The sequence below is a fragment of the Oncorhynchus masou genome, chromosome 13, assembly GCF_036934945.1.
Source record: "Oncorhynchus masou masou isolate Uvic2021 chromosome 13, UVic_Omas_1.1, whole genome shotgun sequence".
Taxonomy (NCBI): domain Eukaryota; kingdom Metazoa; phylum Chordata; class Actinopteri; order Salmoniformes; family Salmonidae; genus Oncorhynchus; species Oncorhynchus masou.
This window is the reverse complement of record NC_088224.1, coordinates 96,149,072-96,173,657: the sequence shown is the minus strand read 5'-3', so window position 1 is coordinate 96,173,657 and position 24,586 is coordinate 96,149,072. Positions and strand designations below refer to the sequence as shown.

Below are 24,586 nucleotides of genomic sequence, written 5' to 3'. Positions count from 1 at the left end.
GGCAGGGACTCTACAAGGAGTCAATAGTGTTCCACAGGGCAGGGACTCTACAAGGAGTCAATAGTGTTCCACAGGGCAGGGACTCTACAAGGAGTCAATAGTGTTCCACAGGGCAGGGACTCTACAAGAGTCAATAGTGTTCCACAGGGCAGGGACTCTACAAGGAGTCAATAGTGTTCCACAGGGCAGGGACTCTACAAGGAGTCAATAGTGTTCCACAGGGCAGGGACTCTACAAGGAGTCAATAGTGTTCCACAGGGCAGGGACTCTACAAGGAGTCAATAGTGTTCCACAGGGCAGGGACTCTACAAGGAGTCAATAGTGTTCCACAGGGCAGGGACTCTACAAGGAGTCAATAGTGTTCCACAGGGCAGGGACTCTACAAGGAGTCAATAGTGTTCCACGGGGCAGGGACTCTACAAGGAGTCAATAGCGTTCCACGGGGCAGGGACTCTACAAGGAGTCAATAGCGTTCCACAGGGCAGGGACTCTACAAGGAGTCAATAGTGTTCCACAGGGCAGGGACTCTACAAGGAGTCAATAGTGTTCCACAGGGCAGGGACTCTACAAGGAGTCAATAGTGTTCCACAGGGCAGGGACTCTACAAGGAGTCAATAGTGTTCCACAGGGCAGGGACTCTACAAGGAGTCAATAGTGTTCCACAGGGCAGGGACTCTACAAGGAGTCAATAGTGTTCCACAGGGCAGGGACTCTACAAGGAGTCAATAGTGTTCCACAGGGCAGGGACTCTACAAGGAGTCAATAGTGTTCCACAGGGCAGGGACTCTACAAGGAGTCAATAGTGTTCCACAGGGCAGGGACTCTACAAGGAGTCAATAGTGTTCCACAGGGCAGGGACTCTACAAGGAGTCAATAGTGTTCCACAGGGCAGGGACTCTACAAGGAGTCAATAGTGTTCCACAGGGCAGGGACTCTACAAGGAGTCAATAGTGTTCCACAGGGCAGGGACTCTACAAGGAGTCAATAGTGTTCCACAGGGCAGGGACTCTACAAGGAGTCAATAGTGTTCCACAGGGCATGGACTCTACAAGGAGTCAATAGTGTTCCACAGGGCATGGACTCTACAAGGAGTCAATAGTGTTCCACAGGGCATGGACTCTACAAGGAGTCAATAGTGTTCCACAGGGCATGGACTCTACAAGGAGTCAATAGTGTTCCACAGGGCAGGGACTCTACAAGGAGTCAATAATGTTCCACAGGGCATGGACTCTACAAGGAGTCAATAGTGTTCCACAGGGCAGGGACTCTACAAGGAGTCAATAGTGTTCCACAGGGCAGGGACTCTACAAGGAGTCAATAGTGTTCCACAGGGCAGGGACTCTACAAGGAGTCAATAGTGTTCCACAGGGCAGGGACTCTACAAGGAGTCAATAGTGTTCCACAGGGCAGGGACTCTACAAGGAGTCAATAGTGTTCCACAGGGCAGGGACTCTACAAGGAGTCAATAGTGTTCCACAGGGCATGGACTCTACAGGAGTCAATAGTGTTCCACAGGGCAGGGACTCTACAAGGAGTCAATAGTGTTCCACAGGGCATGGACTCTACAAGGAGTCAATAGTGTTCCACAGGGCAGGGACTCTACAAGGAGTCAATAGTGTTCCACAGGGCAGGGACTCTACAAGGAGTCAATAGTGTTCCACAGGGCAGGGACTCTACAAGGAGTCAATAGTGTTCCACAGGGCAGGGACTCTACAAGGAGTCAATAGTGTTCCACAGGGCAGGGACTCTACAAGGAGTCAATAGTGTTCCACAGGGCAGGGACTCTACAAGGAGTCAATAGTGTTCCACAGGGCAGGGACTCTACAAGGAGTCAATAGTGTTCCACAGGGCAGGGACTCTACAAGGAGTCAATAGTGTTCCACAGGGCATGGACTCTACAAGGAGTCAATAGTGTTCCACAGGGCAGGGACTCTATAAGGAGTCAATAGTGTTCCACAGGGCAGGGACTCTACGAGGAGTCAATAGTGTTCCACAGGGCAGGGACTCTACAAGGAGTCAATAGCGTTCCACGGGGCAGGGACTCTACAAGGAGTCAATAGCGTTCCACAGGGCAGGGACTCTACAAGGAGTCAATAGCGTTCCACAGGGCAGGGACTCTACAAGGAGTCAATAGTGTTCCACGGGGCAGGGACTCTACAAGGAGTCAATAGTGTTCCACAGGGCATGGACTCTACAAGGAGTCAATAGTGTTCCACAGGGCAGGGACTCTACAAGGAGTCAATAGTGTTCCACAGGGCAGGGACTCTACAAGGAGTCAATAGTGTTCCACAGGGCAGGGACTCTACAAGGAGTCAATAGTGTTCCACAGGGCAGGGACTCTACAAGGAGTCAATAGTGTTCCACAGGGCATGGACTCTACAAGGAGTCAATAGTGTTCCACAGGGCAGGGACTCTACAAGGAGTCAATAGTGTTCCACAGGGCAGGGACTCTACAAGGAGTCAATAGTGTTCCACAGGGCAGGGACTCTACAAGGAGTCAATAGTGTTCCACAGGGCAGGGACTCTACAAGGAGTCAATAGTGTTCCACAGGGCAGGGACTCTACAAGGAGTCAATAGTGTTCCACAAGGATGCTGCCCCATGTTGACTCCAATGCTTCCCCACAGTTGTGTCAAGTTGCCTGGATGTTCTTTGGGTGGTGGACCATTCTGGATACACACAGGAAACTGTTGAGTGTGTAAAACCCAGCAGCGTTGCATTTCTTGACACAAACCGGTGCACCTGGCACCTACTTCCATACCCCCGTTCAAAGGCACTTCAATATTTTGTCTTGTCCGTTCACCCTCTGAATGACACACAGACACAATCCATGTCTCAATTGTCTCAAGGCTTAAAGATCCTTCTTTGACCCGTCTCCTCCCCTTCATCTACACTGATTGAAGTGGATTTAACAGGTGACATCAATAAGGGATCATAACCTGGATTCACCTGGATTCACCTGGTCAGTCTATCTCATGGAAAGACATAAACTGATGGTTTTTCTACTCAGCGTATATACAGTAGGTCCTATACACACAGAGGAGAGAGTTGATACTATATGAACAGAGATTGTTGTTACTATTTATTAGGGTCTGTTTTGTAGGTAGCGCGGTAGAGGAGAAAAACACTTGAGTGTTCTTTACAGAGATCAGTCATGCCGTGTTAGCTCAGTAGGGCCCAAGGTCGACCCATTCAATAGTATGAAAACAATACATATTTCAAATCGAGATCCAATTAGCGGAGAACCTGGAAACCGAGCACCAGGGCTATAACATATTATCTCTATTATATAGTGGACCTGTTGAAAGAGGACAGTTGTGTTCCATAGGATACTATAGCAAAGGGATAGGGCCCACACAGGTCAATCAGATTGTCCCTCCAGTGTGTGTGTGTGTGTGTGTGTGTGTGTGTGTGTGTGTGTCTGTGTGTCTGCATTCGTTTTTGTCTGTGTTTGTGTGTGTATATGTGTGTGCGTGCATATGTGTGTGCGCGCGCGTGTGTGTGCGTGCGCATGTGTGTATGTGTTTGCGTGTGTGTGTGTGTGTATGTGTTTGCGTGTGTGTGTGTGTGTGTGTGTGTATGTGTGTGTGTGTGTGTGTGTGTGTGTGTGTCTGTGTGTCTGCATTTGTTTTTGTCTGTGTTTGTGTGTGTATATGTGTGTGCGTGCATATGTGTGTGCGCGCGCGTGTGTGTGCGTGCGCATGTGTGTATGTGTTTGCGTGTGTGTGTGTGTGTATGTGTTTGCGTGTGTGTGTGTGTGTGTGTGTGTGTGTGTGTGTGTGTGTGTGTGTGTGTGTGTGTGTCTGTGTGTCTGCATTCGTTTTTGTATGTGTTTGCGTGTGTGTGCGTGCATATGTGTGTGCGCGCGCGTGTGTGTGTGCGTAACACATGTGTGTATGTGTTTGCGTGTGTGTGTGTGTGTGTGTGTGTATGTGTTTGCGTGTGTGTGTGTGTGTGTATGTGTTTGCGTGTGTGTGTGTGTGTGTGTATGTGTTTGCGTGTGTGTGTGTGTGTCATTCATCATTGTGATGATAATCCACCTGATTGACTGTTGAGAAATGTGTTCCAGGTGGATGATGGGATACCTCAGCTCTGACACACCAATCAGTGGGCTCCGTTTAATCTACATTGATGTTTAACACCTACGTGTGATGTGGCTGTCATCTGAAATGGGCATTATTGAACGCAACAAGTAGAATGAATGGCACCCTATTCCCTTCATAGTGCACTACTTTTGACCAGGGCCCACAGGGTAGTAGTGTACTACGTAGGGGGGGGGGGGGTAGGGTACCATTTGGGATGCATGCCTATATCTATCGACCGAGCAGTGCCATGGAGGACAGCTCTGCCTGTGGGCAGTGACAGTCTCACCGAGTGGTTGGACCTACTGTCCAATAGTCCTTTTGTATTTCTCTGAATCGGCTGATGATGTAATTATCACGTTGGAGCACGACCCTGTCAGACCCAGTACGTAACCTGACATGGGCGTTTTACAACACTGGAGATGGAAGCGATTTAACAGCAGGAAGCACTTAACTTAGAGGGACATCCATTGAAGATGTTTTGGGCGAAAAATGAATATCTACCATTAAACATGTTTTCATATCTACCATTTAAATGTTTTCATATCTACCATTTAAATGTTTTCATATCTACCATTTAAATGTTTTCATATCTACCATTTAAATGTTTTCATATCTACCATTAAACATGTTTTCATATCTACCATTGAACATGTCTTCATATCTACCATTGAACATGTTTTCATATCTACCATTGAACATGTCTTCATATCTACCATTGAACATGTTTTCATATCTACCATTGAACATGTTTTCATATCTACCATTGAACATGTTTTCATATCTACCATTAAACATGTTTTCATATCTACCATTTAAATGTTTTCATATCTACCATTAAACATGTTTTCATATCTACCATTGAACATGTCTTCATATCTACCATTGAACATGTTTTCATATCTACCATTGAACATGTCTTCATATCTACCATTGAACATGTTTTCATATCTACCATTGAACATGTTTTCATATCTACCATTGAACATGTTTTCATATCTACCATTAAACATGTTTTCATATCTACCATTTAAATGTTTTCATATCTACCATTTAAATGTTTTCATATCTACCATTTAAATGTTTTCATATCTACCATTTAAATGTTTTCATATCTACCATTGAACATGTTTTCATATCTACCATTTAAATGTTTTCATATCTAGCATTGAACATGTTTTCATATCTACCATTTAAATGTTTTCATATCTACCATTGAACATGTTTTCATATCTACCATTTAAATGTTTTCATATCTACCATTTAAATGTTTTCATATCTACCATTTAAATGTTTTCATATCTACCATTAAACATGTCTTAATATCTACCATTGAACATGTGTACATGTCTATTGACTTCATTTCACTGACTATAGCGTTACACTTAGCTAACTTATAGGGCTTTTCCTCAATACAGTCCTTTACTCATTTCAGACAAAATATCTCTATCAAACACTCGTTCAGGTCCTACATGTCTGATTGATGTGAGAGGCAATAGGATATTTAGTAAATATGTTTCCTCATTTTTTTTTAAACCGCATTGTTGGTTAAGGGCTTGTAAGTAAGCATTTCATGGAAAGGCCTACAACTGTTGTATTCTTCGCATGTGACAAATACTGTGTGATTTGACTTGAATTACATCCTGTCTCATACAGGCCCTGTATTTCATTCAGAAGAGAGACAATTAAAAGCCACCCACCTTCCAACTAAACTAAAGTCAACCACCTCCCAACTAAACTAAAGTCAACCACCCACCAACTAAACTAAGTCACCCCCTACCAACTAAACTAAAGTCACCCCCTCAACAACTAAACTAAGTCACCCCCTCACCAACTAAACTAAGTCACCCCCTCACCAACTAAACTAAGTCACCCCCTCACCAACTAAACTAAGTCACCCCCTCACCAACTAAACTAAGTCACCCCCTCACCAACTAAACTAAGTCACCCCCTCACCAACTAAACTAAGTCAACCCCACCAACTAAACTAAGTCACCCCCTAACCAACTAAACTAAGTCACCCCCTACCAACTAAACTAAGTCACCCCCTACCAACTAAACTAAGTCACCCCCTACCAACTAAACTAAGTCACCCCCTACCAACTAAACTAAAGTCACCTCCTACCAACTAAACTAAAGTCACCCCCTACCAACTAAACTAAAGTCACCCCCTACCAACTAAACTAAAGTCACCCCCTACCAACTAAACTCACCCCTACCAACTAAACTAAAGTAAACTAAAGTCAGTCACCTACCCACCAACTAAACTAAGTCACCCCCTAACCAACTAAACTAAGTCACCCCCTACCAACTAAACTAAGTCACCCCCTACCAACTAAACTAAGTCACCCCCTACCAACTAAACTAAAGTCACCACCTCCCAACTAAACTAAAGCCACCCACCAGCCAACTAAACTAAAGCCACCCACCAGCCAACTAAACTAAAGCCACCCACCAGCCAACTAAACTAAAGCCACCCACCAGCCAATTAAACTAAAGCCACCCACCTCCCAACTAAACTAAAACCACCCACCTCCCAACTAAACTAAAGTCACCCACCCCCCAACTAAACTAAAGTCACCCCCTACCAACTAAACTAAAGTCACCCCCTACCAACTAAACTAAGTCACCCCCTACCAACTAAACTAAGTCACCCCCTCACCAACTAAACTAAGTCACCCCCTCACCAACTAAACCAAGTCACCCCCTCACCAACTAAACTAAAGTCACCCACCACCAACTAAACTAAAGTCACCCACCCACCAACTAAACTCAGTCACCCCCTACCAACTAAACTCAGTCACCCCCTACCAACTAAACTCAGTCACCCCCTACCAACTAAACTAAGTCACCCCCTACCAACTAAACTAAGTCACCCCCTACCAACTAAACTAAAGTCACCCCCTACCAACTAAACTCAGTCACCCCCTACCAACTAAACTATGTCAGCCCCTACCAACTAAACTAAGTCACCCCCTTGCTTAACTTTTAGTATTACTTTGAAACAGACACCAATGATTCTAGCTCTGAGGCAAGCCAAGTGATGGGATCCATGGTAACATGATGTTATCCAGAAAAAAATTATTTTTGGGGGGGATTGTCAGAGAAAAGACCATTAAGAATTCAGCTTTGATCTAACGCAGCTACTGCAAAGCCTTAGTCTGTAATCAACTCAGCTGGGAGCCTGGCACATAGATTTTGTACTGAAATTGCTTTGGGATGCAGGTGTGTTTGGGGTAAACAAAATATTTTGTCTACTTACTCATAGAAGGTGGTCCATCCGTTGTTGTTACTCTTCGTAGCCAGTAATAAGGAGCTGCCGTGATAGGTCATCATAGCCAGCTCCTGCCCCTGAGCAGCGATGGTCTTCAGGGCGTTGTTGGTCCCAATGGTGAACCAGAACGTCTGTCCATCAGGCACCATCAACCACAGAGGCATGCCTGTTGTATCCCTCCTGATCAATCAATCAATTCATTCATCAAACTTCATGTACAGTGTATATAGTATATTTCTGACAACAAACGCAGTTGAAAGTGCTTAACGAATAAACTAATAAAAGGTGAAAAAGAAAAAAAAAAGTTTTCCAGACAAACATAAAACTAAGATAACAATTCAATTAGTAAAATAACAGACTAGTGTAGCAACAAAACAGATACATGAATAGATAAAAGGCAGGACACCTGATGGTCACTACGTTGTTGTTCTGATCCGTGATGCTGGCCAGGTCTCCCTCTCCAGAGTAGGTCAGGTTATAGATGTCATCCCCAGTGGTCAGACTCTGAGTATAGATGTGACTGCCATTGGAGTCAAAGAGATAGAGTTCATCGCTAATCGGGGAGGAGACCTCGTACATGCTCAGTGGGTTCAGGTATGGTTTGTTCCGTCTGACGGAACGAATACGGATGTTGCCAAGGTCGGCGACGAAGAGTTCGCCGTCAGGGGAGACAGCCAACGACGACGGGGCGTTGACTCTGGCATCTTTTGCGTAGCCATCGTCGCCGGAGAAACAGTCACAGTTAGCGTCGTTGTTACAGTCACAGCCGCTGGGCGCCCCGGCCACCAATGAAATCTCTCCGTTGGTGGACACCTGCAATTTACAGGAAATGTTTACTTCCAGGTCAAAGATGCTCAGTCTTGTCCGGACAGAGAGTATGACAGTGCGTTCAACGATTATGATCATTGCAAGTAAAATAGTAAAACAGTAAAATAGTAGTCTAGGCAATTAATCAATCAATCTAATGTATTCACAAAGCCCTTTTTACATCAGCCGATGTCTCAAAGTGCTGTACAGAAACCCAGCCTAAAACCCCAAACAGCAAGCAATGCAGGTGTAGAAGCACGATGGCTAGGAAAAACTCCCTAGAAAGGCCAAAACCTAGGAAGAAACCTAGAGAGGAACCAGGCTATGGGGGGTGGCCAATTCTCTTCTGGCTGTGCCAGGTGGAGATTATGGTGCGTCACTTGAGTGGGTTGAGTCACTGATGTGATCATCCTGTCTGGGTTGGCCCCCCCCTTGGGTTGTGCCGTGGCGGAGATCTTTGTGGGCTGTACTCGGCCTTGTCTCAGGATGGTAAGGTGGTGGTTGAAGATATCCCTCTGGTGGTGTGGGGGCTGTGCTTTGGCAAAGTGGGTGGGGTTATATCCTGCCTGTTTGGCCCTGTCCGGGGGTGTCCTCGGATGGGGCCACAGTGTCTCCTGACCCCTCCTGTCTCAGCCTCCAGTATTTATGCTGCAGTAGTTTATGTGTCGGGGGGCTGGGGTCAGTTTGTTATATCTGGAGTACTTCTCCTGTCTTATCCTGTGTCCTGTGTGAATTTAAGTATGCTTTCTTTCTTTCTTTCTCTCTCTCTCTTTCTCTCTTTCTTTCTCTCTTTCTCTCTTTCTTTCTTTCTTTCTTTCTGAGGACCTGAGCCCTAGGACCATGCATAAGGACTACATGGCATGATGACTCCTTGCTGTCCCCAGTCCACCTGGCCATGCTGCTGCTCCAGTTTCAACTGTTCTGCCTGCGGCTATGGAACCCTGCCCTGTTCACCGGACATGCTACCTGACCCAGACCTGCTGTTTTCAACTCTCTAGAGACAGCAGGAGTGGTAGAGATACTCTTAATGATCGGCTATGAAAAGCAAACTGACATTTACATTATAACAGATTATAAAGGGTTATCTTGTGAGACTGGGTAAGTCCAGGTATGATGACCCAGATAAGTCCAGGTATGATGACCCCAGATAAGTCCAGGTATGATGGACCCAGATAAGCCCAGGTATGATGACCCAGATAAGTCCAGGTATGATGACCCAGATAAGTCCAGGTATGATGACCCAGATAAGTCCAGGTATGATGACCCCAGATAAGTCCAGGTATGATGGACCCAGATAAGCCCAGGTATGATGACCCAGATAAGTCCAGGTATGATGACCCAGATAAGTCCAGGTATGATGGACCCAGATAAGTCCAGGTATGATGACCCAGATAAGTCCAGGTATGATGACCCCAGATAAGCCCAGGTATGATGACCCCAGATAAGTCCAGGTATGATGGACCCAGATAAGTCCAGGTAAAAGTAAGAAGTTGTTTCTCTATCTCACCTGTCTCACACGGTTGATCTTCTTCTCGTCTGACTCAGAGATATACAGGATGCCATTGTGAGAGACGGCGAGAGCGTTGGCAGACTCCAGGGTGGCGTGGACGGCCACCTTGCTGACCAGGAAGTGATCCAGGCCGGGCACCTGGCAGTGCATGGGCCTCCCTGCCACGATACGCACCTGGTGGTTGCAATTGACATTTGAATCATTTAAATGTACCAGACGGTCTAACACTCTTATCCAGAGGGAATTACAATCAGTGCATTCAACTAAGGTCAGTGTATTCAACGTACGTAGGTAAAACAACCACATATCACAATATTTTCAAGTCAAGTCTAGTTTAGTACAGTCTAGTGTTTTGTTTCCTCACCTGGTGGTTCTCAGAGATCTGCAGAACCACATTGTTATCCAGGACATACAGAGAGTTATCCATGGGACTGACTGCCAGGTCTGTGGGCCACTCCAGACGCACCTACAGAGGAACAGACACACAGCATACAGAGAGTTATCCATGGGACTAACTGAGAGGTAAACAACAGACAGTAGAGATGTGAGGAGAGGAGACAGTAGAGATGTGAGGAGAGGAGACAGTAGAGATGTGAGGAGAGGAGACAGTAGAGATGTGAGGAGAGGAGACAGTAGAGATGTGAGGAGAGGTCAACAACAGACAGTAGATATGTGAGGAGAGGAGGCAGTAGAGATGTGAGGAGAGGAGACAGTAGAGATGTGAAGAGAGGAGACAGTAGAGATGTGAGGAGAGGAGACAGTAGAGATGTGAGGAGAGGAGACAGTAGAGATGTGAGGAGAGGAGACAGTAGAGATGTGAGGAGAGGAGATAGTAGAGATGTGAGGAGACAGTAGAGATGTGAGGAGAGGAGACAGTAGAGATGTGAGGAGAGGAGACAGTAGAGATGTGAGTAGAGGAGACAGTAGAGATGTGAGGAGAGGAGACAGTAGAGATGTGAGGAGAGGAGACAGTAGAGATGTGAGGAGAGGAGACAGTAGAGATGTGAGGAGAGGTCAACAACAGACAGTAGATATGTGAGGAGAGGAGGCAGTAGAGATGTGAGGAGAGGAGACAGTAGAGATGTGAGGAGAGGAGACAGTAGAGATGTGAGGAGAGGTCAACAACAGACAGTAGATATGTGAGGAGAGGAGACAGTAGAGATGTGAGTAGAGGAGACAGTAGAGATGTGAGGAGAGGAGACAGTAGAGATGTGAGGAGAGGAGACAGTAGAGATGTGAGGAGAGGTCAACAACAGACAGTAGATATGTGAGGAGAGGAGGCAGTAGAGATGTGAGGAGAGGAGACAGTAGAGATGTGAGTAGAGGAGACAGTAGAGATGTGAGGAGAGGAGACAGTAGAGATGTGAGGAGAGGTCAACAACAGACATTAGAGATGTGATGAGGGGAGATACAGTGCCTTGCGAAAGTATTCGGCCCCCTTGAACTTTGCGACCTTTTGCCACATTTCAGGCTTCAAACATAAAGCTATAAAACTGTATTTTTTTGTGAAGAATCAACGACAAGTGGGACACAATCATGAAGTGGAACGACATTTATTGGATATTTCAAACTTTTTTAACAAATCAAAAACTGAAAAATTGGCCGTGCAAAATTATTCAGCCCCTTTACTTTCAGTGCAGCAAACTCTCTCCAGAAGTTCAGTGAGGATCTCTGAATGATCCAATGTTGACCTAAATGACTAAAGATGATAAATACAATCCACCTGTGTGTAATCAAGTCTCCGTATAAATGCACCTGCACTGTGATAGTCTCAGAGGTCCGTTAAAAGCGCAGAGAGCATCATGAAGAACAAGGAACACACCAGGCAGGTCCGAGATACTGTTGTGAAGAAGTTTAAAGCCGGATTTGGATACAAAAAGATTTCCCAAGCTTTAAACATCCCAAGGAGCACTGTGCAAGCGATAATATTGAAATGGAAGGAGTATCAGACCACTGCAAATCTACCAAGACCTGGCTGTCCATCTAAACTTTCAGCTCATACAAGGAGAAGACTGATCAGAGATGCAGCCAAGAGGCCCATGATCAGTCTGGATGAATTGCAAAGATCTATAGCTGAGGTGGGAGACTCTGTCCATAGGACAACAATCAGTCGTATATTGCACAAATCTGGCCTTTATGGAAGAGTGGCAAGAAGAAAGCCATTTCTTAAAGATATCCATAAAAAGTATTGTTTAAAGTTTGCCACAAGCCACCTGGGAGACACACCAAACATGTGGAAGAAGGTGCTCTGGTCAGATGAAACCAAAATTGAACTTTTTGGCAACAATGCAAAACGTTATGTTTGGCGTAAAAGCAACACAGCTCATCACCCTGAACACACCATACCCACTGTCAAACATGGTGGTGGCAGCATCATGGTTTGGGCCTGCTTTTCTTCAGCAGGGACAGGGAAGACGGTTAAAATTGATGGGAAGATGGATGGAGCCAAATACAGGACCATTCTGGAAGAAAACCTGATGGAGTCTACAAAAGACCTGAGATTGGGACGGAGATTTGTCTTCCAACAAGACAATGATCCAAAACATAAAGCAAAATCTACAATGGAATGGTTCAAAAATAAACATATCCAGGTGTTAGAATGGCCAAGTCAAAGTCCAGACCTGAATCCAATCGAGAATCTGTGGAAAGAACTGAAAACTGCTATTCACAAATGCTCTCCATCCAACCTCACTGAGCTCGAGCTGTTTTGCAAGGAGGAATGGGAAACAATTTCAGTCTCTCGATGTGCAAAACTGATAGAGACATACCCCAAGCAACTTACAGCTGTAATTGCAGCAAAAGGTGGCGCTACAAAGTATTAACTTAAGGGGGCTGAATAATTTTGCACAAACAATTTTTCAGTTTTTGATTTGTTAAAAAAGTTTGAAATATCAAATAAATGTCGTTCCACTTCATGATTGTGTCCACTTGTTGTTGATTCTTCACAAAAAAATACAGTTTTATATCTTCATGTTTGAAGCCTGAAATGTGGCAAAAGGTCGCAAAGTTCAAGGGGGCCGAAAACTTTCGCAAGGCACTGTAGTAGAGATGTGAGGAGACAGTAGAGATGTGAGGAGAGGAGACAGTAGAGATGTGAGGAGAGGTCAACAACAGACAGTAGAGATGTGAGGAGAGGAGGCAGTAGAGATGTGAGGAGAGAGATGTGAGGAGAGAGATGTGAGGAGAGGAGATGGTAGAGATGTGAGGAGAGGAGACAGTAGAGATGTGAGGAGAGGAGACAGTAGAGATGTGAGGAGAGGAGGCAGTAGAGATGTGAGGAGAGAGATGTGAGAAGAGGAGACAGTAGAAATGTGAGGAGAGGAGACAGTAGAGATGTGAGGAGAGGAGGCAGTAAAGATGTGAGGAGAGGAGCCAGTAGAGATGTGAGGAGAGAGACGTGAGGAGAGAGATGTGAGGAGAGGAGATAGTAGAGATGTGAGGAGAGGAGGCAGTAGAGATGTGAGGAGAGGAGGCAGTAGAGATGTGAGGAGAGGAGACAGTAGAGATGTGAGGAGAGGAGACAGTAGAGATGTGAGGAGAGGAGACAGTAGAGATGTGAGGAGAGGAGGCAGCAGAGATGTGAGGAGAGGAGGCAGTAGAGATGTGAGGAGAGGAGACAGTAGAGATGTGAGGAGAGGAGACAGTAGAGATGTGAGGAGAGGAGACAGTAGAGATGTGAGGAGAGGAGGCAGCAGAGATGTGAGGAGAGGAGGCAGTAGAGATGTGAGGATAGGAGACAGTAGAGATGTGAGGAGAGTAGACAGTAGAGATGTGAGGAGAGGAGGCAGTAAAGATGTGAGGAGAGGAGACAGTAGAGATGTGAGGAGAGGAGGCAGTAAAGATGTGAGGAGAGATGTGAGGAGAGGAGGCAGTAGAGATGTGAGGAGGAGGCAGTAGAGATGTGAGGAGAGGAGGCAGTAAAGATATGAGGAGAGGAGGCAGTAGAGATGTGAGGAGAGGTATGAGAGGTGAGTGGACCAAGATACACCTGAGGGGGAGACAAGACAGACAGACAGACAGACAGACAGACAGACAGACAGACAGACAGATTGACAGACAGACAGACAGACAGACAGACAGACAGACAGACAGACAGACAGACAGACAGACCATGTGAGGACAGGTGCTTCAGGCCCAAAACTGAAAGCATGTTTGTATCGATCAACACATTTTTCACATTCATTTGAGAGGAAAACAAAAGCCTGGGGGGGTTAACAAGAGTTGTTGAGAAGCATTTATAGGACTGGTAGACAGTGTTGAAAACATCCAGCTATCTCATAACAGCTCCACAGGCCTGGGAGCTCATTTAGGGAGGCTGTACTACAGCCACACCTCAGCCATCCACCCCTCACAGTGGATGTCTCTCTCAGCTGTGGGTCATTAATTTGTTAATGGAAAAAAACACAGCAGGAGGTAAAGTCCTTGAAGAGAAAATGGAGGACTACACCCCACCCCCCCACCACCAACACAAATGGAGGACTACTTATGGAATGAAAGGCACTGCTCACCTCCAGCCTCCCAAATTATGACTTATTGTTATGAAAATAATACACCCCCCCCCAACCACCCCTTCACCCCCCCAACCACCCCCACACCCCCCCCAACCACCCCCACACCCACCCCTTCACCCAACCAAAAACCCCCTCACCCCCCCAACCACCCCTTCACCCAACCAAAAACCCCACCCCCAACCACCCCCACACCCCCCAACCACCCCACACCCCCCCAACCACCCCCACACCCACCCCTTCACCCAACCAAAAACCCCCACCCCCCAACCACCCCTTCACCCAACCAAAAACCCCCTCACCCCCCCAACCACCCCCACACCCCCCCCCAACCACCCCCACACCCCCCCAACCACCCCCTCACCCCCCAACCACCCCCCAACCACCCCCACACCCCCCAACCACCCCTCACCCCACCAACCACCCCAACACCCCCCAACCACCCCCACACCCCCCAACCACCACCTCAATCCCCAACCACCACCACACCCCCAACCACCACCACACACCCCCAACCACCCCCACACACGCCTCTCTGAGGAGAGCAATATGAAGCGTCATATTTCAATAGCAGGGCTGAGAACAGCAAGAAGGAAAAGAGGTCTTCATCAACTGGGAGATAGAAAGGGCATTTCTCCATGAGGGCTGGATGATTCCTCATCCTACAACTGGGAGATAGAAAGGGCATTTCTCCATGAGGGCTGGGTGATTCCTCATCCTACAACTGGGAGATAGAAAGGGCATTTCTCCATGAGGGCTGGATGATTCCTCATCCTACAACTGGGAGATAGAAAGGGCATTTCTCCATGAGGGCTGGGTGATTCCTCATCCTACAACTGGGAGATAGAAAGGGCATTTCTCCATGAGGGCTGGGTGATTCCTCATCCTACAACTGGGAGATAGAAAGGGCATTTCTCCATGAGGGCTGGATGATTCCTCATCCTACAACTGGGAGATAGAAAGGGCATTTCTCCATGAGGGCTGGATGATTCCTCATCCTACAACTGGGAGATAGAAAGGGCATTTCTCCATGAGGGCTGGGTGATTCCTCATCCTACAACTGGGAGATAGAAAGGGCATTTCTCCATGAGGGCTGGGTGATTCCTCATCCTACAACTGGGAGATAGAAAGGGCATTTCTCCATGAGGGCTGGATGATTCCTCATCCTACAACTGGGAGATAGAAAGGGCATTTCTCCATGAGGGCTGGGTGATTCCTCATCCTACAACTGGGAGATAGAAAGGGCATTTCTCCATGAGGGCTGGATGATTCCTCATCCTACAACTGGGAGACAAAGCAGGATCAAATTACCTTGCAATTACTATACCTGAGTAACCTTTCATAGTGAGTTGGTTAATACAATGTTCACAAACTTCCAACCTCAGAAAACGATTGGGGAGCAATCCCTAAAGTATTAACTAATATGTTAACATAGTGGTATATTATGTTATGAACTTGGCTTCTTCAAAACAGAAATCCACACTCAATTTATTAAGAGAATACTTTGAAGGGTATTTTATAGACTGTGGATAACAACAACAACAACAAAAAACAACACACCGAAGGTGAAAATCCTGCAGAATTCAAAACTGTGAGAGACAGTATATATCACTGTGACTGTCTATAGAGGAAGATACAGGGTTTTGATTCGGTCACAAAGTGGGTTCAACCTTCAACTGACAATAGTTGAACAATACATCAGCAAAAAACATAGATGAAAAACTTAAAATCGCTGACTTGTGGATTAAAATGGCCCGGGGGAAATAGTTTCAAACTGATAAATGTGAAATAAGCTCAGGATGCCATATTCCACTTCACAAGCTGATCCCAACAGCTCTGCCTGCATTCTACAAGCCTCCAGCCTCCAATAAAATCACAGATAGTTAGGCCTCCCCATCCCATCCCCTTCCCCCCATCCCAACCCCAATATAAATAGCTCGGCCTCCCCCTACCCAATCCCCTTTCCGCAATCCCAAACCAAACATTAAGAGCTAGGCCTCCCACCAACCCAATCCCCTTCCCCCCATCCCAACCCAAACATAAATAGCTAGGCCTCCCCCAACCCAATCCCCTTTCCGCAATCCCAACCTCAACATTAAGAGCTAGGCCTCGCGAACCCATCCCCTTCTCCCCATCCCAATCCCAACATACATATCTAGACCTTCCCCCTAACCCCAACATACATATCTAGACCTTCCCCCTAACCCCAACATACATATCTAGACCTTCCCCCTAACCCCAACATACATATCTAGACCTTCCCCCTAACCCAAACATACATATCTAGACCTTCCCCCTAACCCCAACATACATATCTAGACCTTCCCCCTAACCCCAACATACATATCTAGACCTTCCCCCAACCCCAACATACATATCTAGACCTTCCCCCTAACCCCAACATACATATCTAGACCTTCCCCCTAACCCCAACATACATATCTAGACCTCCCCCCTAACCCCAACATACATATCTAGACCTTCCCCCCAACCCCAACATACATATCTAGACCTTCCCCCCAACCCCAACATAAATATCTAGACCTTCCCCCTAACCCCAACATACATATCTATACCTTCCCCCTAACCCCAACATACATATCTAGACCTTCCCCCCAACCCCAACATACATATCTAGACCTTCCCCCCCAACCCCAACATAAATAGATAGACCTTCCCCCCCAACCCCAAAATAAATAGATAGACCTTCCCCCCCAACCCCAACATAAATAGATAGACCCCCCCCCCCAACCCCAACATAAATAGATAGACCTTCCCCCCAACGCCAACATAAATAGATAGACCTTCCCCCCAACCCCAACATAAATAGATAGACATTCCCCCCAAACCCAACATAAATAGACAGACCTTCCCCCCCCAACCCCAACATACATATCTAGACCTTCCCCCTAACCCCAACATAAATATCTAGACCTTCCCCCTAACCCCAACATAAATATCTAGACCTTCCCCCTAACCACAACATAAATATCTAGACCTTCCCCTAACCCCAACATACATATCTATACCTTCCCCCTAACCCCAACATACATATCTAGACCTTCCCCCCAACCCCAACATACATATCTAGACCTTCCCCCAACCCCAACATAAATAGATAGACCTTCCCCCAACCCCAAAATAAATAGATAGACCTTCCCCCCAACCCCAACATAAATAGATAGACCCCCCCCAACCCCAACATAAATAGATAGACCTTCCCCCCAACGCCAACATAAATAGATAGACCTTCCCCCACAAACCCCAACATAAATAGATAGACCTTCCCCCAACCCCAACATAAATAGACAGACCTTCCCCCCAACCCCAACATAAATAGATAGACCTCCCCCCAACCCCAAAATAAATACAACACTCAATAGTCTGCCTCAGCCTGGCTGAATTCCAAACGGTACTCTATTCCCTATGTAGTGCCTTATGGTCCCTGGTCAGACCTAGCACACTACATAGGAATAGGGTGCCGTTGTGGACGCAGCTTCAGCCTCCCAACACAGCAGGTCCCAGGAAAACACTTCCTGGAGAATGTTCGCCGACCAATGACATGCGTCGCCTGAGCTATACCCAGCCAGTCAGCCTGAGCTATACCCAGCCAGTCAGTCTGAGCTATACCCAGCCAGTCAGCCTGAGGTATACCCAGCCAGTCAGTCTGAGGTATACCCAGCCAGTCAGTCTGAACTATACCCAGCCAGTCAGTCTGAGCTATACCCAGCCAGTCAGTCTGAACTATACCCAGCCAGTCAGCCTGAGCTATACCCAGCCAGTCAGCCTGAGGTATACCCAGCCAGTCAGTCTGAACTATACCCAGCCAGTCAGTCTGAGGTATACCCAGCCAGTCAGTCTGAACTATACCCAGCCAGTCAGCCTGAGCTATACCCAGCCAGTCAGTCTGAACTATACCCAGCCAGTCAGCCTGAACTATACCCAGCCAGTCAGTCTGAACTATACCCAGCCAGTCAGTCTGAGGTATACCCAGCCAGTCAGCCTGAACTATACCCAGCCAGTCAGTCTGAGCTATACCCAGCCAGTCAGCCTGAACTATACCCAGCCAGTCAGCCTGAGCTATACCCAGCCAGTCAGTCTGAGGTATACCCAGCCAGTCAGTCTGAACTATACCCAGCCAGTCAGTCTGAACTATACCCAGCCAGTCAGTCTGAGGTATACCCAGCCAGTCAGCCTGAGGTATACCCAGCCAGTCAGTCTGAGCTATACCCAGCCAGTCAGCCTGAACTATACCCAGCCAGTCAGCCTGAACTATACCCAGCCAGTCAGCCTGAACTATACCCAGCCAGTCAGTCTGAGCTATACCCAGCCAGTCAGTCTGAGCTATACCCAGCCAGTCAGCCTGAGCTATACCCAGCCAGTCAGTCTGAGCTATACCCAGCCAGTCAGCCTGAACTATACCCAGCCAGTCAGTCTGAGGTATACCCAGCCAGTCAGCCTGAACTATACCCAGCCAGTCAGCCTGAACTATACCCAGCCAGTCAGTCTGAGGTATACCCAGCCAGTCAGTCTGAACTATACCCAGCCAGTCAGTCTGAGCTATACCCAGCCAGTCAGTCTGAACTATACCCAGCCAGTCAGTCTGAGGTATACCCAGCCAGTCAGCCTGAGGTATACCCAGCCAGTCAGTCTGAACTATACCCAGCCAGTCAGCCTGAACTATACCCAGCCAGTCAGTCTGAGCTATACCCAGCCAGTCAGTCTGAGGTATACCCAGCCAGTCAGCCTGAGCTATACCCAGCCAGTCAGTCTGAGGTATACCCAGCCAGTCAGTCTGAACTATACCCAGCCAGTCAGTCTGAGGTATACCCAGCCAGTCAGCCTGAGGTATACCCAGCCAGTCAGCCTGAGGTATACCCAGCCAGTCAGTCTGAGGTATACCCAGCCAGTCAGTCTGAACTATACCCAGCCAGTCAGCCTGAACTATACCCAGCCAGTCAGTCTGAGGTATACCCAGCCAGTCAGTCTGAACTATACCCAGCCAGTCAGTCTGAGCTATACCCAGCCAGTCAGCCTGAGGTATACCCAGCCAGTCAGTCTGAACTATACCCAGCCAGTCAGTCTGAGCTATACCCAGCCAGTCAGTCTGAGGTATACCCAGCCAGTCAGTCTGAGGTATACCCAGCCAGTCACTCTGTCAATCAGTTCCGTCTTGACTCAAACTTTGTGCTCAATCATCATTCCCAGCCTCTGGGCTGCTTTCAGATCTCCTTGCTAGGTCTGGCATGGCACCCTATTCCCTATGCAGGCCCCGGTCAAAGGCAGTGCACTACATAGGGAATAGGGTGCTATTTCAACCAGCACTGAGCTGGGGATGTCTGACATCCTATAACCATTCTCCCTCCTCAATCCTTCCAGACAGAGGGAATTTATACAGTAAGACATAGGTTGGCGCCCGCATAGGGAATAAGGTGCCTTTTGGGATGCATCCCTACGCTACCTCTAGGTACCTCTGTTCCCCCTCTACTCTTCTCTCTCCTCATCCTCTCTTATCCTCACAACAAACAGGACAGACAGAGACAGAAACAAACAGACTGACAGACAGACAGACAGACAGACAGACAGCGAGACAGACAGAGACAGAAACAAACAGACAGACAGACAGACAGACAGACAGACAGCGAGACAGACAGAGACAGAAACAGACAGACAGACAGCGAGACAGACAGCGAGACAGACAGAGACAGACACAGACAGACAGACAGACAGACAGACAGACAGACAGACAGACAGCGAGACAGACAGAGACAAACAGAGACAGAAACAGACAGACAGACAGCGAGACAGACAGCGAGACAGACAGACAGACAGACAGACAGACAGACAGACAGACAGAGACAGACACAGACAGCGAGACAGACAGAGACACAAACAAACAGACAGTGAGACAGACAGTCGGACAGAGCAGAAAATGTATTGACTCTGGGAATGAGAGGAGGACGAGGTGGAGAAGGAGGGGAGGATTTAACATTTCTTAAAACCTATTTCCTGTCAGCACTGGTGGTTGAATATTTAATGAGTGTGGAGGTGGCGAGGCAGAGGAAGCTGATGAGGCTCAGGAGAGATGAGATGGTGTATGCTGCCTGGCTGGCTGAAAAGGGTTTTCACACCGACAGACCGCCCAGAGATGAGTGATGAGAGGGATCGTTCTCCAGCCCCTCTTCCTCTCTTCACACATTCTGTAACCCAAGCACACCCCGCACCACCTACCCCCCTGACGACACCCTCAGACACCAACACAGGGACAGACGGTCACTAAAACTGAACCCTTTAAAACCATCTAGTTGTATTATAACTCTCTGGGTGATGAACTCCCTCTGAAACCATCTAGTTGTATTACAACTCTCTGGGTGATGAACTCCCTCTGAAACCATCTAGTTGTATTACAACTCTCTGGGTGATGAACTTCCTCTGAAACCATCTAGTTGTATTATAACTCTCTGGGTGATGAACTCCCTCTGAAACCATCTAGTTGTATTACAACTCTCTGGGTGATGAACTCCCTCTGAAACCATCTAGTTGTATTACAACTCTCTGGGTGATGAACTCCCTCTGAAACAATCTAGTTGTATTAGTAAGTTCTCTTGTTTGACAATAGCCTGGCCGTTCACCATGAGCTTTTCCTCCAGATTCTGCTCTTATCAATGTGATGCTTGTCTCGAGAAAATAAGTCATCTTCCACTCTGTCTGAATACCCTGTCTGAGTACCCTATCGGAATACCCTGTCTGAATACCCTGTCTGAATACCCTGTCTGAGTACCCAGTCTGAGTACCCTGTCTGAGTACCCTGTCTGAGTACACTGTCTGAATACTCTGTCTGAGTACCCTGTCTGAATACCCTGTCTGAATAACCTGTCTGAGTACCCTGTCTGAGTACCCTGTCTGAATACCTTGTCTGAATACTCTGTCTGAATATCCTGTCTGAGTACCCTGTCTGAATACTCTGTCTGAGTACCCTGTCTGAATACCCTGTCTGAATAACCTGTCTGAGTACCCTGTCTGAGTACCCTGTCTGAGTACCCTGTCTGAATACTCTGTCTGAATACCCTATCTGAATACCCTATCGGAATACCCTGTCTGAATACCCTGTCTGAGTACCCTGTCTGAGTAACCTGTCTGAATACTCTGCCTGAATACCCTATCGGAATACCCTGTCTGAGTACCCTGTCTGAATACTCTGTCTGAATACCCTATCGGAATACCCTGTCTGAATACCCTGTCTGAATACCCTGTCTGAATACCCTGTCTGAATACCCTGTCTGAATACCCTGTCTGAATACCCTATCTGAATACCCTGTCTGAATACCCTGTCTGAATACCCAGTCTGAGTACCCTGTCTGAATACCCTGTCTGAGTACCCTGTCTGAATACCCTGTCTGAATACCCTGTCTGAATACCCTGTCTGAATACCCTGTCTGAGTACCCTGTCTGAGTACCCTGTCTGAATACCCTGTCTGAATACCCTGTCTGAGTACCCTGTCTGAATACTCTGTCTGAATACCCTGTCTGAATACCCTGTCTGAGTACCCTGTCTGAATACCCTGTCTGAGTACCCTGTCTGAGTACCCTGTCTGAATATCCTGTCTGAGTACCCTGTCTGAATACCCTGTCTGAATACCCTGTCTGAGTACCCTGTCTGAGTACCCTGTCTGCATCTGAAATGGCACCCTATTTACAATGTAGTGCACTACTATTGAACAAAGCCCTATGAGCCCTGTGTAAAAGTAGTGCACTACTATTGAACAAAGCCCTATGAGCCCTGTGTAAAAGTAGTGCACTACTATTGAACAAAGTCCTAAGAGCCCTGTGTAAAAGTAGTGCACTACTATTGAACAAAGTCCTAAGAGCCCTGTGTAAAAGTAGTGCACTACTATTGAACAAAGCCCTATGAGCCCTGTGTAAAAGTAGTGCACTACTATTGAACAAAGCCCTATGAGCCCTGTGTAAAAGTAGTGCACTACTATTAAACAAAGTCCTAAGAGCCCTGTGTAAAAGTAGTGCACTACTATTGAACAAAGCCCTATGAGCCCTGTGTAAAAGTAGTGCACTACTATTGAACAAAGCCCTATGAGCCCTGTGTAAAAGTAGTGCACTACTATTGAACAAAGCCCTATGAGCCCTGTGTAAATGTAGTGCACCACTATTGAACAAAGCCCTACGAGCCCTGTGTAAAAGTAGTGCAGATTTGAACTGAACTAAACGAGCGTCATCATTGTCACAACAGTCTTGATGAAGCATTCTGTCTGAAGCGTTCTGTAACACCCTTGAAGTGGGAACGTGGTAATGCAATCTTGATCCAGGACATGATTTTCCCTGCTATATAACTTTGAACTCAGCAGAGGACTGGGGGAGAATATTTATTTTCGAAACAAGACTTCAAGACCATAGACCCCTAAGCGCCTTTGTAAAAACACATTAACGAGATATCTCGCCGGAGTCAAACTATTAACCTTGTGGACAACAACACAAATGGGTAGGAAAACAGAGGCCTGATTTGAAAGACGAACGCAAAGCGAAGGGAAGAGGAGAGAAAAGACCAGAGGTCACTGGACCAAACACGTTCCAATAGAGAGAAAAGACCAAAGGTCACTGGACCAAACACGTTCCAATAGAGAGAAAAGACCAGAGGTCATTGGACCAAACACGTTCCAATAGAGAGAAAAGACCAGAGGTCATTGGACCAAACACGTTCCAATAGAGAGAAAAGACCAAAGGTCACTGGACCAAACACGTTCCAATAGAGAGAAAAGACCAGAGGTCATTGGACCAAACACGTTCCAATAGAGAGAAAAGACCAGAGGTCATTGGACCAAACACATTCCAATAGAGAGAAAAGACCAGAGGTCACTGGACCAAACACGTTCCAATAGAGAGAAAAGACGTCAGCGTATTCTCTCTCTTCACGGCTCAGAGAAACAGACAGGAAGGAGAATAAAAGGCCAAAACCACCAGGAATTCAGCAAATAACAAATCTGTTCCCAAGTATTCCAGGTATTCCCACAGACAAAGAAAGAGACGTGACCGTGTCTCAATGTCATCATGGACGGAATTATGGTTATAGAACTGTGTGACTGTTTCAAGTAGTAGCTAGTAGTAGCTATGTGTGTGTGACTGTTTCAAGTAGTAGCTATGTGTGTGTGTGACTGTTTCAAGTAGTAGCTAGTAGTAGCTATGTGTGTGTGTGTGACTGTTTCAAGTAGTAGTTAGTAGTAGCTATGTGTGTGTGACTGTTTCAAGTAGTAGTTAGTAGTAGCTATGTGTGTGTGACTGTTTCAAGTAGTAGCTAGTAGTAGCTATGTGTGTGTGTGTGACTGTTTCAAGTAGTAGCTATGTGTGTGTGTGTGACTGTTTCAAGTAGTAGCTAGTAGTAGCTATGTGTGTGTGACTGTTTCAAGTAGTAGTTAGTAGTAGCTATGTGTGTGTGACTGTTTCAAGTAGTAGCTAGTAGTAGCTATGTGTGTGTGTGTGACTGTTTCAAGTAGTAGTTAGTAGTAGCTATGTGTGTGTGTTTGACTGTTTCAAGTAGTAGCTAGTAGTAGCTATGTGTGTGTGACTGTTTCAAGTAGTAGCTATGTGTGTGTGTGTGACTGTTTCAAGTAGTAGCTAGTAGTAGCTATGTGTGTGTGACTGTTTCAAGTAGTAGTTAGTAGTAGCTATGTGTGTGTGACTGTTTCAAGTAGTAGTTAGTAGTAGCTATGTGTGTGTGACTGTTTCAAGTAGTAGCTAGTAGTAGCTATGTGTGTGTGTGACTGTTTCAAGTAGTAGCTAGTAGTAGCTATGTGTGTGTGTGTGACTGTTTCAAGTAGTAGTTAGTAGTAGCTATGTGTGTGTGTGTGACTGTTTCAAGTAGTAGCTAGTAGTAGCTATGTGTGTGTGTGTGACTGTTTCAAGTAGTAGCTAGCAGTAGCTATGTGTGTGTGTGTGACTGTTTCAAGTAGTAGCTATGTGTGTGTGACTGTTTCAAGTAGTAGTTAGTAGTAGCTATGTGTGTGTGTGTGACTGTTTCAAGTAGTAGCTATGTGTGTGTGTGACTGTTTCAAGTAGTAGTTAGTAGTAGCTATGTGTGTGTGTGTGACTGTTTCAAGTAGTAGCTATGTGTGTGTGTGACTGTTTCAAGTAGTAGCTAGCAGTAGCTATGTGTGTGTGTGTGACTGTTTCAAGTAGTAGCTATGTGTGTGTGACTGTTTCAAGTAGTAGTTAGTAGTAGCTATGTGTGTGTGACTGTTTCAAGTAGTAGTTAGTAGTAGCTATGTGTGTGTGTGTGACTGTTTCAAGTAGTAGCTATGTGTGTGTGTGACTGTTTCAAGTAGTAGCTAGCAGTAGCTATGTGTGTGTGTGTGACTGTTTCAAGTAGTAGCTATGTGTGTGTGACTGTTTCAAGTAGT

The 24,586-nt window shown here is 46.5% G+C and overlaps 1 protein-coding gene across 1 annotated transcript in view; it reads right to left on the bottom strand.

Moving 5' to 3' along the window:
• Nucleotides 1-24,586, bottom strand: part of tenm4 (teneurin transmembrane protein 4) — a 716,895-nt gene that overhangs the window by 115,169 nt on the left and 577,140 nt on the right. The window contains exons 25-28 of the mRNA XM_064985425.1: nucleotides 10,037-10,138; nucleotides 9,670-9,846; nucleotides 7,762-8,168; nucleotides 7,344-7,535 (exon numbers count right to left, since the gene is read on the bottom strand). Coding sequence (XP_064841497.1) covers nucleotides 7,344-7,535; nucleotides 7,762-8,168; nucleotides 9,670-9,846; nucleotides 10,037-10,138 — 878 coding nt within the window. The remainder of the gene's footprint in view (nucleotides 1-7,343; nucleotides 7,536-7,761; nucleotides 8,169-9,669; nucleotides 9,847-10,036; nucleotides 10,139-24,586) is intronic.